Raw genomic sequence first — 16,303 nt, forward strand, 5'->3', positions numbered from 1 at the left:
CTAAAGTCATTGGTTTTATTGATAGAAGTACAAAAATGATAGGCAAAAAGATAATTTTAATATTTTAATTATGTTTTCGATGATGACAGATGGTGGCACCACTATGGGCTACAAGTAGTTATTGTGGATGAGGAGGGAGGACGATAGCGAGAGATGAGACAAAGGGAGAAGAAGAAGATGATGACATAGAGCGGCGTTGCTCTGCATCTGCGTTGGCATCGATGCAGATGTTGAGTGGCCATTTTGTTGCTTTACATTTGTGTCGGTGCCGACATAATTGTCGAGTCAAACATGACCTTCCTTTGTTGGGCCTACAACGTGTCCATCCACAACGCCAACTTCCTTGTGGTTTATCACGTCTGTTAGGTCACTTATGCCACTTGCTACTCTCTCGACGTTAGTTGTTGCGTCTCCGGTGTAGGTCCACGATGGGTTTGCCCCCTCTACGCTTTCTGCGATCCTGATCTTGTTGCCTCCCCTTCGTACTTCGTGGCCTCCTCGACCTCTAGCTCTTGCCTCTCCATCTCTGAGTCCACGATGACACCTCGGGTGTAGAAGCCTGCAAATCCTCAACGGACGACCATGAAGTGACTACGTGGGGTGTTTGAGGAGAGGGTGGAGACTATCCTACTAGGCTAGAGCCAAAGGATAAGGTTGTGGAGTAGACGCAAAGCGGTCCTACCATTATGTGTGGCCCTCGCAATCGTGTTGTGGTTCATCATCAAGCTCTAGGAGCAAGATGTGGCAGTGGAAAGGGGCATTTGGGTAGTGCTTTGACGATTAGAGGTGTGCTCCGGAGTGCTTGCAAAGATAATCACCATCGACATGTCGCGGATCGCTCGAGTCACCAAGTGCGAAGCCTAAGTCGCCAACATAGTTATTGAGCAATGCCGACGTAGATGTAGAGCATCAGCATTTGAGTCGCCCTCTTTGTCTTCTCACTTCGCCTCAATTCTCATCGTCGCTCTCCCTCATCCACAACAGCCACCCATAGCCCCTGGTAGTGTCATCATTCGTCACAATAAAAAACATAATTGGAATGTTGACATTATCATTTTGTCTATCGTTTTCATGCTTCCGCCAGTAAAACTAACAGAGTTAGGATAAATGAAATTAGATATTTTACTTTCATAACTAAAGAGGTCTAACTAAGCGGGTAATATGTAATTAACCCATGCAAGTGTGACATGTCAATTGAGCATGTTGGAGTTGTACATGGGTTGCAAGCATGGTTCTTATTACCGAATTATACAAAACATACTAACACATGATATATAAAAAAGGATATATGGATATACTGTTTGTATCGATCTGATCAATAGATATCACCTATATCAAACGGTATATTGTGATACAAAAGAACATTGCAAGTACGCTCTGCAGGTAGAAGACGTGACAACAGGTGTTTGAATAGGACAAAAAGAGTCAAAAGGCAAATCCTATTTTGACTTGCAAGCTAGCGGCAAGTGTGACATGTCATATCTCAAATCGCAAATCTATTTGCAACATGAAATAGCTATCGTTTGCTATAAGTAAAACCACAAGACGCATCGATCAACCGCTCAATTCATGAGACCGAGGAAGTTGGTATCTTTTAATAGTACAACTAAGAAAAAAAATAGTGCTGATGTTCCAAATATCTGAAATAAAAATAATAATTTTTGAAGAGACTCAATTTATGTTTTTATTCTAACTTGATTCATCACCTTAGTTCTTTTATAATTAGAAGAGCTTTGGACAACCTACATCATCATTTAGATTCTACAGTAAGGTAAAGAGTCAAGAAATATTTAGAAGTTGCTTGAATAATGAACAGTAGACAATGGGAGGGCATGATAGTTGGTTTATGGTCGGCCATCTTTCTCATAGGCAAAAGCTTCCAAATTCAACATTTGTAAACGATAACAGACCACCATAAATGCCTGCAATACAGTCCTTAGTAGCCTGCCGCAATCATAGCGATGAATAAGATGACAAAAGAGGCATATACCTAGGCAGTATTCAGTTCATGTGTTCTTTATTAATGATGTTTTGTTGGATGATTGCCTTATGATGACTTCATATCTTGTAGGTCACTATACATCTAATTCATTTTCAGCAGGTAAAGGATCGAAAACTGACTCCACTTCAGCCATGTCGACATCCTCCAATCTCGATGGGTTCCACTTTGGATTCTGCAAAGAAACGCATGCATGAGACATAGGAAAGAAGGATTTTACATGTATATCATCTTAGCGTCTACATATCAGTATATTTCTCCATCTCTATGATAATTTATTTAAGTCAATAAATCCTATTTCTGAAGAGATGCAAAGCTTATATATGATATAGAAAACCATCTCAGCAATATAGTCTCATAATACTCATTCAACTTTTAGAAACCCACTATGAGAGATCATTATTTTTCTAGTTTTCATAGATTGATTACAGCAACCTAGTTCCTTCAATGTGTTGTTATATTTTAGATTGCTGAGCCGTCAATATATCTTGAAAGTTTGCACTAGTTCTGGAAACAATTTTGTTATGGAAGCATGATTCAGACTAGACAAGTTTTTCCTAAGAAATCAAGCTTAGAACTATTAGGTTACAAAATCCAGATTTTTCAGCCAGAAAGAGCTTACCACTTCATAAATGCCAAAATCACTTTCCTAGTCACAGAATCATGCTCCTAGTATTCTCTTAAACAAGCGGAAAAATATTTCTCAGATATCTAAAGTACCTGGTCCTTGTCCACTAACACTGCTCGGACACCTTCAGCAAAATCATCTCGAACTGAGGATCTCAAGGCGATCCGAAATTCAGCCTTCATAACTCCACTTAGCTGAAGTTGCAATATCAGTAATGACTAGACGACTTAATCATACGTTGATAAACCATCTAATAGAGCATGCTTGAAGGACTTACTTTTGATAAATGATGTTCATTGTTTTCATGTGCCAATGCAACTTTGGAGAAATGCTTCTGGGTAATGCAAAGAGAAAAAGGAGCACCTTTACCAAGTCCGGAAAGAGCATCACTAGCCCATTCTGCCACTGCAGCCAAATTGATCATTTAGATGAGTTCATCAACAAAGTAGTTAAAGTTCATTCCAGTTACATGATAATCTAACGGTCTGTATACTCAGAACAAAAACCTAACAGCAAATAGGATGTACCTATTTTCAAAAAATTCATAGAAAGCATAAGACAAATGGTTTCAATGATGCTCAAAACGTCAGTAACCAGTGAGCTTGATATATGAGGCAAGTCAGCATGGGTTGCAATGACACAAATCTTCATCTCACCAGACATTTAGAACTTGATATCTCCTTTAAGAGGCAGTCTATTTTTATGCATTATATAAAATTTTATGATTCACTTAAAAGCATCAGTGACCCCCTAAATGCAATCTACCATGCTCAAACAGTCAGAAAAACTTGAACATGAAACTAGGTAATGAAAGCAAATCTGGCAGATAAATTTGACCTTGCACAACATTCTGTCATGGTAATAGACAAAGGGACAAATTAGAATGGAGAAAAAAGAAATCCAAAAAATGACATTTGACCCAAGATTCATGGAAATCGAGTTAACACCAGCTTTAATTATTATCTTCATCCTCGTACAATGAGAACATACCTGTAGAGTCAGTACTCATTTGATGCCTTTTCAGCTCTTCTATTGTCTCAGCGACTGATCTATGTGCTCCAAAAGATGAAACAATCTGAGACAAGAATGTTTTCATTTGAGCCTCTAAAACAGGTTTCTCGTATTCAGCTAACAGTGCCTGGATGTCTTTGTCAGGCTCACTGGAGCTGTGAATAGAAAATATTGCAGGTCAAAAGAGTCCATTGTTTTTACTGAGAACATGTAACACCAAAATTTGACATGTCCATAGTTTTACAGGAAGGAACCTATAAAATGGATCCCCAATAAAAAATATTGACAACAGAACATGCAGATAATACACAATATCAGAAAATGCAAGAGCAACATGATGTCTGTGAGGATAGCTTTACAGCACAGAGAACATAATGCATAACCGATTTATTGATGAAAGAGAATACAGGTAGAACACCAATTTTAGAAAACACAATAGCAAACCAACGGCTGCAAGCACAATTTTCTAGGATGGACAAAATGAAATGCATCCCCAGTTAAAATATTGACATAAGGAGATGCATGTAGAACTAGGAAGGCAGCAAATTGGATTTTTTTTGGAAATTTGGGTTTATTCAACCCGTTTAAACCAAGCTTGGATATTCATAATCAGGTACATGATGGGTTTGAGTAGAAAAATAGATACCTGAGTTGGTTCCTTGGCCATATTTAGTTACTAGGTACCAGAAGGGTTCAGGTAGGATGAAATTCACTGGTAGCTTACTCATTGTTTCATGACAATGGCAGAGGATTGGGTTTTCCTGGATACCTTTGTCAATCCAAATTGCTTAAACTGGATCCAAGTACCCTTTAATCGTAGCAAAGTAGGCATCTGAGTTGGGTTTGGTACCTAATTAGTAGGGTCCAGGTTCAGATATGGTGAAATTTCCATATATCCTACCTATTCTTACTCCTAGATAAAACACCATAATTAGAAAAATAAAAAAGCAATCATAAAGAAACAATGAAGTGCTGTCGTTACACACAGTTTTGTTTAAATGGATAACGTTCTCAGAATCCACAAGATACTTCTATAACAAGCCAAGTCCAGAAATTATAAACTTAATGGACACACTGTTAAACAGTGATTTAAAAAGCGCTAGGCGCCAAGGTCCAAAAACACCCGAGGCGCTCGCCGGAGCGAAGTGAGACGCTAAAATATAAAAATATATAATATAATTAATAAATATAATTATTTAAAATTTTAAATAAAAATATGTTATTAAATTAATCTAATAAATACAAATACTATTACTAGTATACAGTTAACAGTATACTGTATACTGTTAATTGTATACTGTATACTGTTAACAGTATATTATCGAAAGAGGAGAAGAGTATAAGGGCAGAGTCGGAAGACCGAGGGTGTTGACTGAGAAGAGCAGGAGCAGCAGCTGTAAGCGATGACAGTGGCAGCAACAGCGACAGCGGGAGCAGCAAGCGACGACAGTGGCACCGACAGCAGCGAGCAACGGGAGCGGGAGCGGAAACGACGAGCGGAGACAGTGGCAACGGTAGCAACGAGCAACGGGAGTGGGAGAGGAAGCGACGAGCGAAGATAGTGGCAACGGTAGCAGCGGGAGCGGGAGCGACGACAGTGGGAGCGGCAGCGGTAGCAGCGAGAGCGGTGACAACAGTAGCGGCAGTAGCGTGAACGGCGAGCAGGGTTAGGGTTGGGGAAGTCACGCTGATATCGGTGCTTTAGTTGGTTCGATTGAACCAACTAAAGCACCGAAGACCGAACCAGACCTCAAACGCTGGTTCTATCTCCTAGTTTAACCTAGGCGCTCGCCCGAAGTGCCCGACGCCTAGGCTCAAGCGAGCGCCCAGGTGGTGCCTCTTAGAAGCGCGTCGCTTGGAAATGAAGCGAGGCACTCGGGCGCTTGCGCTCGGGAGAGCGCCCAGGTGGCGCCTAGGCAAGCGCCCGAGCGCCTTTTTAAATCACTATTGTTTACATGTTAGAAGGTTGGGAATATGCAAGAATCATGTTATTGTAGTCTCATGTTTCATTCTTGAGAATTCAAGGAACTCCACAGTTGTTCAATTTTAAGTATTTCTCCCATGTAGATAGTGTACTGCATTCCTCTCTTCTAGTTAAAAGATGCATAAAGATTAGGTCTAATGAGTTCAAATTTCCCAATTCAAACAACCCATAAATTCATTGGCACACTACTATTTTTATCCCATCTTAGCATGTGAATAAATGTGAGTTCACATTTTTTACTAAAATCATAGAACTAACAGACCAGATGGTCAAAATTCTCAAGCAGAGGGCCTAGTGACTAGAAACAAAATTCTTAGTTGTTTCTATGGAGAAGGCATAAAATATGATGTTAAGAAACAAAATGGCCTTTTTAAAAAGTTTTAGTCTAATGGAACTGGATTAGAAACACAGAGACTCAGGTTGAAGAATTTTAAAGAAACGTCCTATGAAGAGAGTATATCCAAATAATTCCAATCACAATGATTTCTAACTGTTTGGACTAAATAAAAGAAACAGCTCTCTAGATTTCTTTTGCTCCAAAAAACAATTTCAGTGAAGCATGACTCATGCTTATAACAGATAACAAGAGCCAAGCAGCCAACAAATATTTGCTTTAGACCAAAAATAATCTACAAATAGGTGTTTGAGCTAATCTAACACTATTTTCTGCGCTAGTTCATAGTGAAAAAATCCCTGATCAAGTAAAAGAAAAATTGAAAATATCAAGCAATTAAGTTAATTCTCTACATTCTTAGTTTCTGCAACTTCCATGAAATGATTAACAAATTAAACAAAGGGCCTAAACTCATTCAAGTTATTCAATGGTTGTTTTGGCAGTGTGCCATTGGTCCACACCCAAAAAGCAAAAAATCAATAAAATAAAATGAATATGATCGATTTGAACAATCATCACATACAAGTTGGCATTTAGCAGAGCTTCCTTGAGTGCAGCCAAGCTTCCAGATGGGACATGATGTGTTCCAAGACCGATATACAGCGCATCAGCAGGAGACGATATTCTTTTCCCAGTCAGTCCAAGATAAGCACCTGTAACCAAGGTAATGCATCTAATTTAGCAAAAGAAATCCACACCAGAAACATCCCAAGAATAGAAGAACACATGGAACAATTGCTTCTAAGGATCCTTCGTCAAGGTCTCATAATGCCTGAGGCACTAGGCACTCGCCAATACGCCCGTCTGATCGAAGTGAGGAGCTCTAGAATATTAAAAAATAAAAATATATAATACAATTGATAAATATGATTATATAAATAAAAATACGATATTAAATTAAATTTTTTGACGAATCTTCTACATTGCTTTATACACTTGTCCATTAATCCTAAAACCATAATAACAGTTCTAGATAAATAGAGACTAATAATATTTCTAAATAGCGATTAACAGTGCTAAATAATTATTATTAATTCTAAATAGGATTTAGTTCTAAATAGGTCAACGATTCTAAGGATTAATATCAGTTTTAGTTTACTATATGATAACAGTAGTTTTAATATCTTAAAGGATTAACAATCCATTATTAATAGTATTTAATCCACTGTTAATAGTAGTTATAACAATAGAGGGGGAAAAATGAGTCACTTGCAGTTGAACATTTGGAAGGAGAGGGCTGCAGTAATGAAAGAACCTTTGGATGGTGACAGCAGCGGCGAAGGAAGCTATGGACGACAACAACAGTGACGGAGAAAGCTATGGACGATGGTAGTGGTGACGGAGAAGCTGCGGATGGCAATTTTAGGGATGGAGGAAGCTTCCTATGTGTCTGTCAATGGGAGGAAGTTGTAGTCCTGTCCCTTGGCGGTAGGAGCTGCACACAGAAGCAACAATGACGAAGACAACAGCAGGACTAGGGCGACGAACTACCTAGTGTTTATGGGTCGAGGGTCGCACGTGGGGGTGGGGTGTTTACTATTATTATTTAGTATTCAATTGAACCAAAGTTGACCATCTGGTTCGATTGCTCGGCTTCAATCGGGCGCTCACCCAAGGCGCCCGGTGCTTAGGCTCAAGCGAGCACCCAAGTGATACTTCACTAAAGCGTGTCGCCCAACAACTCTGTGAGGCGCTCGGGGCTCGCCACGCCTGAGTGCCTAGGAGAGCACTCGGGTGCCTTTTTGAAACACTGGCCCCTTCAACTTCTATTGTGTCTTCCACTTCTAGATTAATGGTGACAACCACCACTATACTCAGAGTTTAAGACAGGCTCTCTCGACACGTATGCCACCAACAAATCCACCCTTGCTAGTGCTTCCACCCAATCTAAAATTGATGGACTAATGGTCTGGGTTAGTGTAAATGTAAACTATCACAAGATTTTAAAACAAAATAAAGTCCAAATTTGAGAAATCTTGCATGCACTGGAAACAAATTAACAACATGGAAATATTCAAATCTTGATTTAAGCACAAAGAAAAAATGATGCCTTTGGAAGTTCAGTTATATATATAGGGGCCTGAACCTCTTGGAAAGCTGCCATATTAAAGCAAAAAATTAGAAGTTAATTGCAAATGTTAATATAAACTACGTACCAATTGCACCTCCTCCTGGGGTTCTAGCAGCGATATAAGCAAATCCAACATCTGGAAACAAACCAATTCCATTTTCTGGCATGGCAAGGAGAGTTTTCTGGCATGCTCACAAATCAAGAGACAGAAAAAATAATAAATAACTTGCCATAGACAATGCCAGAAAGCACTATCATAGTGTGATAAAATTTAGCATTGGAAAATTTTAGTACCTCAGTGATTATGCGATATCTACCGTGGCCAGATAACCCAATACCAAACCCCATAGTCACACCATCCATTAAGGATATATAAGGCTTTCTATAGTCAGAAATTTTACATATAAGAGAATATTCTGCAGCAAAGACCTGCAAGGCAAATAAATCTTTTGACCGATCAAGTCAAACGAAATCAAATTTCAGACTCTACATGACAAAAAGTGTCTCCGATAAGATTGTCGAGTATATGAATTATAACGAATAATGAAATGTAAGTAAAACAACAGCCTTTAAAAGATCATGAAGATACTATAACACATGAAGATTATCCAGTAGAAAACAGGATGTACAATAAATAGGACCTATGACCTCAAAGAAGCAACCTATTTGACTGAATAAGAAAAAGGAGAGTGCAAGAGAAAGAACTTCAAATATGTTAGAATATTAAGATCAAAGAATTAACTCATAAGTAAAAAAGAAGCATTTAGAAATTTTGTCAGTATTCGTTAAAGTGATAGAGTTATTCTGCTTCTTGCTACCACTAGTAAACAATTCTCATACACCTAAAAATAGACAGGACATAATTTTTGCCATGTCAGCATGGATTCTTCTACAAAATTATACTGTAACAAAAGGAGATATTCATGTATGTCATTCCAAAAATGTACTGTTACATAATGTAGTTGTGAAGTACCCCAATTCAACTATACTTGCTGAACAACACAAATAGAGTGGCATACCCCCCAGGCCCAAAATGCTTATATTGAAGCTATCAATCATAAATTTTCCATTTCCCTATATGCTGATGTGGAAATATCAGGTTGTAATATTTACACTAGCTTTCAGCTGCCTAATATAGGTATCCTCTCTCCAGCTTTACACTTGCTGCAGTACATGAAAAAGGTTCCTTTTTCAACCTAGAAGATGCATTTATAACTACCTTCCTTCTGCCACTTATAAATGCAAACAAAAGAAATGAAAAACAATTCACAATATCATGCACCAAAAACCATGAAAAATATGCAATCCGTCTATCTGAGAGACTTTTAGATCAAGTGATGTATTTCTGCTAAAATAGGAAACACAAAGAAAGTTTGGACAAGCAGAGGATCTTAACTATTTGTTGAAGTAATAAACCTTATGCTTCTTGCTACCACTAATACAAAATTCTATACCTTGGTGGAAATTAACATATTTTGGCCATGTCACCATTTACTCTGGTAAAAGAATAATTGCGTAGAAGTTAACTTGTACAAATAACGTCACTATGAAGAAAGATCCATGTATCTGTAATTTCAAAATGTAATGTAATTTAATTTTCAAAATGCAACTTTGTAGCACCAGAACACCAGTAGAATAGCATGCCTTGTGCTCCCAAGTGCTCAATCTGTTGTTATATTAACCAAAAGTCTTGAGACATCTACACAAATTTGCCATCTCCTTCAAATGAGATAAATTTGCTTAACAATCTGGAAGATGCATTTAAGTCTACTTTCCTGATGCAAATGATAATTGCAAACAAAAGCAGTGATAAACAACAAAACATCATGCACCAAAAACAAATGCAAAACATGCAATCTATTTCTCTTTGAGAGACCTTTGTTACAAGTGATGTAGTTTTGTCCTTCTGAATTTCTGCTACAAGACCCTTGATATCCATTCCTGCGGTGGTCACGAAGTCAATGTCTATGTCAAATCCAATTCTCTCGAGTGTAAAAATAAAAAAATGAGGGAGTGAATAATGACGGTTTGGAGAAGTTGAGGTTCATAATTTACATTTAAAAATAAGCTGGTACAGATAAATTACCTGCTGAAAAGGCACGAGGTGAGCTGCTTTCTACTAAGATGCATTTTACACTGGGATCTGATTCCCACTCATCTAGAAAACCCTTAAATCTCAAGTCCATCTCTGCATCATTTTATATTAGTCAATCACCAAAACCATGCAAAACGTAAAGATCAGCAAGTGGAATAACCTAACTCATACAATTGTCTGCTGGAATATTCCATACACCCATCATAAGCAATAAGGAGCTAAGATTCAGATCATAGCAATCACTGTCCTATGACATGTCCTCTTACAAAGAGCGCTAGCAACCACAACACAGATATCTTGCAGCAATCCAGCTGTGAGCTCACTTGTTTAACAGCTCCACCAGCTACGAAAAAGATCATTGCCCATTTTTGAATCATGTAAATAATGTTTAGGAAGTTCCATTGGTTAGTGAAATTTTCCTCCTTATCAACTCAAGAATTTATGTACATAGAATCAATACAATGATGCATACGCTCATCGGAAAACGTGGTGGTTTTTTATTACCATCGATAAATTTTCAGCAGCTATAATCCGCAACGGCTTGCAAAAATTACCCTATCTAGCAAGCATCCAACTGTTGACTTTTCTTCTGAAATTAAAGTAGATGGTGTTACCAACTAATCGATCTAATAGTTCTTTTTTTGTTTCAAGGAAATTCGACATGCAATAAAACTGCGATCGTCATCAACTGGAGTGCTGAGCCCAGAAGAAAAAGAAGGGTGTACGAACCTAGATTCATGGCGTTGAGGGCTTTGGGGCGGTCGAGGGTGATGACGGCGACACCGTTAGGGAAGACCCGGCCCTTCACGAAATCCTCCGCGGTGCCGGCCATGGCAGCGAGAAACCGAACGATTGAAGCGATCGGAGAGGAAGGGATCAGGGCTTGGGGCAAGGGACTTGAGGACGGAGCAGGTAACGGGGAGAGATGGAGTCCTGCGGACGGAAGTGGAAGCGAGTGGCTCGCACTTGCTCCCACTTGGAAAGCGGCCGACGGGGGAAATTACACGTAATCCCTCATACTTAACCATATTAGGTTAATATCACGATTCTTTTATTTAAAAAAATTATATTAATTTTTTATAATTTTAAAAATAAAATAAATAATTCTATTTATACTTATTTATATCGACGAAAGATATAATACACAATATCATGATTTGGATTGACACTGATGATCTTCTGTTTCTAATTATTTTATCTATAAAAAGATAATTTTAACATCCCACGAAATAAAAAAAAATATTAAGATTATATTTTTACCAATCACTCTCGGGTTTCATGTTCTGTTTTTTTGTTAATGTAGTTGACAATGTTATGATAAATAAGATTATTTATTTTACTTTTAAAAATTTAGAGAGCTCGATATTAATTTTTTAAATATAGGGACCACGATATTAATAGAATCTAAGTGTAAGGGATAATATATAATTAGTCCAATATCTTATCAATCAGGTATAACTCTATCATTCTATTTGGGATCATTTTGGTATATTAAGATTTGGATGAAGCTTACGGCCCTTATTTACTATTCATAATTTTTTTACTATTAATAATTTAAAATAATGTTTTTATTTAAGAAAATATTAAAAATTTTAAAATAAAATTACAAATACTAAAAAAAGGATTATAATTATTTTTTTATTCAAAACAGGGTTTGGGTTTAATGAGACACCACATACTTTAACAAAGTAAAAATAATATAAATGGTATCCTTTTATTGATTATTGAATGAAAGTTGATGTGATCATTATGTTTTGTTAATCAAAACTAAATATGTGGAGTTAACTCAACTCCCACAATGATGTTGTGTCAATTAAACATATGTTACCTAAAGGAAATATTTTTCTTATTATGAGCATATTGAATTCACATAATTAGTCTGAAGTTCTTAAGTTGTTTTTGAATATTTTTTTGCTTATACACCGATATGATCATTGGACGAGAGATACAAGAAACAACTGTTCTCTACCTTAAAAAAAATTTATCGTTTGATCAAGTTTCGAATCATCAAATATATTTTTTTCTTCCGAATGTAATAACACTCGAAAAACAGAGTGTCGACTTAACTTCGCTTAGACATAATGAATACCACAGTTGATCTTATCAAAAGTAAAGGGTTTGAAACTTCTTGTTTTTTTTTTTTTTTTTTCTGGCTTCATGTAGTGTTTGATGTCTCAATTATTTTTAATTTATTTTTTCCTTTTTCTTACGAAGGATAATAATTTTAAAATTATTTTTGTTTTCTTTACATTTTTTTTTTGGTTGTTAATGTTGCAAATATCATCTTCATCCTATGCAATCATGCATGAACGAAGGTAAGAATATGTCTTGGTATAATGGTCTATATGTAGATCTTTATTTGAGGAAATTTTCTCTTTAATGCAATATACGATTTTGTTAATTAGATTGAGGTTAGACTCACACTCATTATGAAATCTAGTTTTAGACAACATAAGGCTTACAATATAAGTAGATATTCACATTAGTCACTCCCGGAGAAATTTCTTTCATTTTAAAAGCTTTGTCAATGTGCTTATAAACCTAGTTTTCTAATAAATATAATTCATTGCATAAATTAAGTTAAAAAAACTATTAGAGTTAATTTTGGATTGATCGAGATAAAAGCCAACTCGAATCCAGCCTAATTTCCTTTTGAGCTAGTCTTTAGGAGAACTTGTCAAACAGAACTCTTGATCCTATAAAACTAAGTCGAAGGGCGATCTCGACAACATCCTTTCGGTGCTTAAGTTGATATTAGTTTTGGGTAAACTAAACTAGTTGGATAAGTCAAATTAGTCTAACGGGCCTTTTTTTTTTTTCCGGTGTATCTGAGTGTACCTGGGTGACCCTTTTTATAGAGGAGCTTAGGGGCTATTATACCATATGCTCAAGGTAGTTGCACTAGTTGATTATAATTATTCATAATAGACATTATATCGTTTGTTGATTAGTCATAATGTTTATATAAATATGAACTTGGCACATGTCAATCGATGATGTATTCGTATGGAGCTAAGATTATTGTTGGATAGCGTATAATGTTAGTGATGATGTGTTTGTGATATGACACAAATGGTAACATATCAACTATATGTGATGCTAGCGTGTCAGCCATATCATATCCACTATAACATAAGCCCCCCACTTCCTGGGCTAGGGAGTATCGTGAATTTGGGTCAAGAATTATTGTTCACTTAAGGTTTGATGGTATAAGAGAATAGGGGATGTGACTCCGAATTTACCATGAAGTTGGCATTAGTCAATTTGCTCGACTTGGTCCTTCCGGTGAGTTTTCTACCAATCTAGTATATTAGTGATAGTGGTTGAAGTGAAAGAGCACAACCAGTTGTGACAGCACGATGAGGTGCATTAGGCAACCGATAATGGAATAGTTTCAATAATTAATGGAGTCCAACATGCAGGTCAAAGATTCAAGGCTTTCGACTCAATCCTTTCTTTCATCGGGCTCTTTATCGATCTAGTTTGCTAGTGATAGCAACGAAGTGGATGAGCATGATCTGTTGTGACATCGTGAAGTGCATTAAGCAAGTGGCAATGGCATAGTTCTGATGATTACTGGAATCTTATGTGAGGGTTAAAGATCCAAAGCTTCAATGAATGATGGTGTACTAGTTCAAGAAAACCAAAGGTGACAATGTGCAAAGAATTGAGAAGCTACGTTAAATAACATATTATGGGTTGAATGATCGGGCATGGAAGCATTTGAAGGGCCATAGGGTCAAGTGTGGTGGTGCACAGAGAGCCAAAAGGTTGGGTGCAATGGTGCGATAGAGTTAGGCAAATAAGTATGGGAGTGCATAAAAGGCCATAGGGCTGAGTACAGTAGCGCGATAAGGTCAGGTGACCAAGCACTGTGATACATAAAGAGATGGAAGTCTTAATGTCATGGAGTGATAGGGTCAAAAGAGCAGGCATAAGGGCATACGAAGGCCCATGAGGCTAAGTGCAATGGCATGATAGAGTCATATAACTAAGCACGATAGCACATAAAAAGCCAAAAGGTTAAGTGTGATGGTACGATAAGGTTATGTGAACAAGCATGAGGGTGCATGAAAGGTTATAGGGCTGAGTGCAATGGCATGTTAGGGCCAGGTGACTGAGCACAGTGACATACAGAGAGCCAGAAGGCTAGGTGTGATGGTATGATAGGGTCAAGGGAACATGTGCGATGGCACACAAAGGGCCACAAGGCTACGTGTAGTGGCATGATATGGTCAAATAACCAAGCGTAGTGGCATATAAAGGCCAAAAGGTTGAGAGCTATGGTTGCTAGTCATAGGTGCCCAGCAAGCTAATCACGTGAGTGATGGCACGTGTGACTTGATACAGAATCTTTTTGCTTATTATATTTTGGCGTATATCACTTTATAACTATTGCATAAATGCATATATATATTGTGATGTCTTTGGATTTGTGCAATGGGAATCGGATCATGATGAGATCACGATAATGAGATCGATTCACCTTTAAACACATATCCTAAATAATCCCGGTCATAGGTTACTCGAGAGGGACATCGTGATAACCGGATAGACTGGTGTGCTGTATACCCGTCCATATGATGGATGCAGCTAGTCTCATAGCTGCTCGTGTAGGGACACTAGAGATACAGTACAGGTGCTCATTGGAGAATGAGTTCACTGATTGATCCGCTTACGGAATACTGGATGGTTGATGATGCCTTATTGTCAGACAGCGATTCCGTAGTCCTAGTGGTGTATCTGGTCCTTAGACTTGAGACACCAAGGATGTCCTGTATGAGTGCTCCACTCTTTGATATCAGACTTATAGGTTTGGCTGTCCCAGATTTAGTACAGCTGGTCATTGGGAGTGGTAGTCGACCTTACAAGGGCTATTGAGTGCCGACAGAGGATCATCCACTCTCGGCGTCATGAGAGGAATATCTCATGTGTTCTTGCTCAGACAAATCCCTGGCCAGGGTCATTCGGGTTGAGAGAGAAAGAGTTCTCCGGGAGAATCCGATTAAAGCGAGACTTGAGTAGAAACCGTATGGGTCTGACAGCACCATGCTCGATATACGGTCTCTGGGATATTAGATGGATGAGGGACTATAGGTACATGGTAACTAAGGACAGATAGGTCCAATGGATTGGATTCCCCTATATCGTCTAGGGACTACGGCGTAGTGGCCTAGTACGTCCGTAGTCGATGAGTCGAGTGAATTATTACAGAGATAATAATTCACTGAGTTATAAGGAGTTCTGACAAGTATGACTCACGGCCAGCTCGATATTGGGCCTAGAGGGTCACACACATATGGTAGGCATTGCGATGAGTAGAGGTTCGGATATGAGATATCCGACGGAGCCCTTGTCTTATTGGATGCAGATCCAATACCCACTATGGAAGGACCCATTAGGGTTTGACACGGGATCTCTATAAATAGGAGGGATTCATAGCCTCATAGGCTAGAGTCTTTGCTTGCCCTTCCTATTCTCCTCTCCCTCTCCACCTCATAGTAGGCCTGGAGTTTTGAGGAGCGTCGTCGCAACCCTGCTGTGTGGATCACCGCTAGAGAGGAGGACGCTTGACCTCCTTCACCCTCTCCTAAAGATCTGCAAGGAAACAAGGATATACGATCTCCCTAAGTAACACAATCTCTATACGCAGTTTTGTGTTTTGCGGATTTTTTGCGCACCAATCTTCGCACGACGACGAACATCTTTTTGGGAATCGGGGATTTTTGTTTTCTTGTTCTTCCGCTGCGCATATGATGTCGCCCCCCATGATTTCCCAACAATGGTATGATAGGGTCAAGCGAATAGGCGCAGGGGAACACAAAGTAGCCACAAGGCCAAGTGTAACGGCGTGTTACTAGTGTCATTGTTATATGATAGCACGAGGGTCCAGCTAATGCATATATGGGGCACACTTCTCTATCGATGAGTAAGAAAATATGAGTAGATCTAGATATAACTGTAGCATCGTACCTACCTACAACAAAGAGGGGCCATGGTGAAATAACCTATTGATGTGCCACCTTATGTAAATCATGATAGATTTGGTCATGATCAAAATGATGATTTGTTTGACCATTAGAGCCCTACAATGGTATCACATATCCTAGGCCACGCTGAT

The 16,303-nt window shown here is 38.3% G+C and overlaps 1 protein-coding gene across 1 annotated transcript; it reads right to left on the reverse strand.

The window, feature by feature from the left end:
* Nucleotides 1–1,839: 1,839 nt before the first annotated feature.
* LOC103986597 (3-hydroxyisobutyryl-CoA hydrolase-like protein 3, mitochondrial) lies at nt 1,840–11,177 on the reverse strand. Its single transcript, XM_009404629.3, has 10 exons — nt 10,912–11,177; nt 10,174–10,275; nt 9,964–10,028; nt 8,382–8,516; nt 8,173–8,269; nt 6,540–6,669; nt 3,618–3,793; nt 2,905–3,032; nt 2,720–2,821; nt 1,840–2,174 (listed from the first exon to the last, which is right to left on the reverse strand). Exons 1-10 carry the CDS (start codon nt 11,012–11,014, stop codon nt 2,076–2,078), a joined length of 1,137 nt encoding a protein of 378 aa, XP_009402904.2. The 5' UTR covers nt 11,015–11,177; the 3' UTR covers nt 1,840–2,075.
* Nucleotides 11,178–16,303: the final 5,126 nt, after the last annotated feature.

Source organism: Musa acuminata, chromosome BXJ1-6 (assembly GCF_036884655.1).
Source record: "Musa acuminata AAA Group cultivar baxijiao chromosome BXJ1-6, Cavendish_Baxijiao_AAA, whole genome shotgun sequence".
Classification (NCBI taxonomy): domain Eukaryota; kingdom Viridiplantae; phylum Streptophyta; class Magnoliopsida; order Zingiberales; family Musaceae; genus Musa; species Musa acuminata.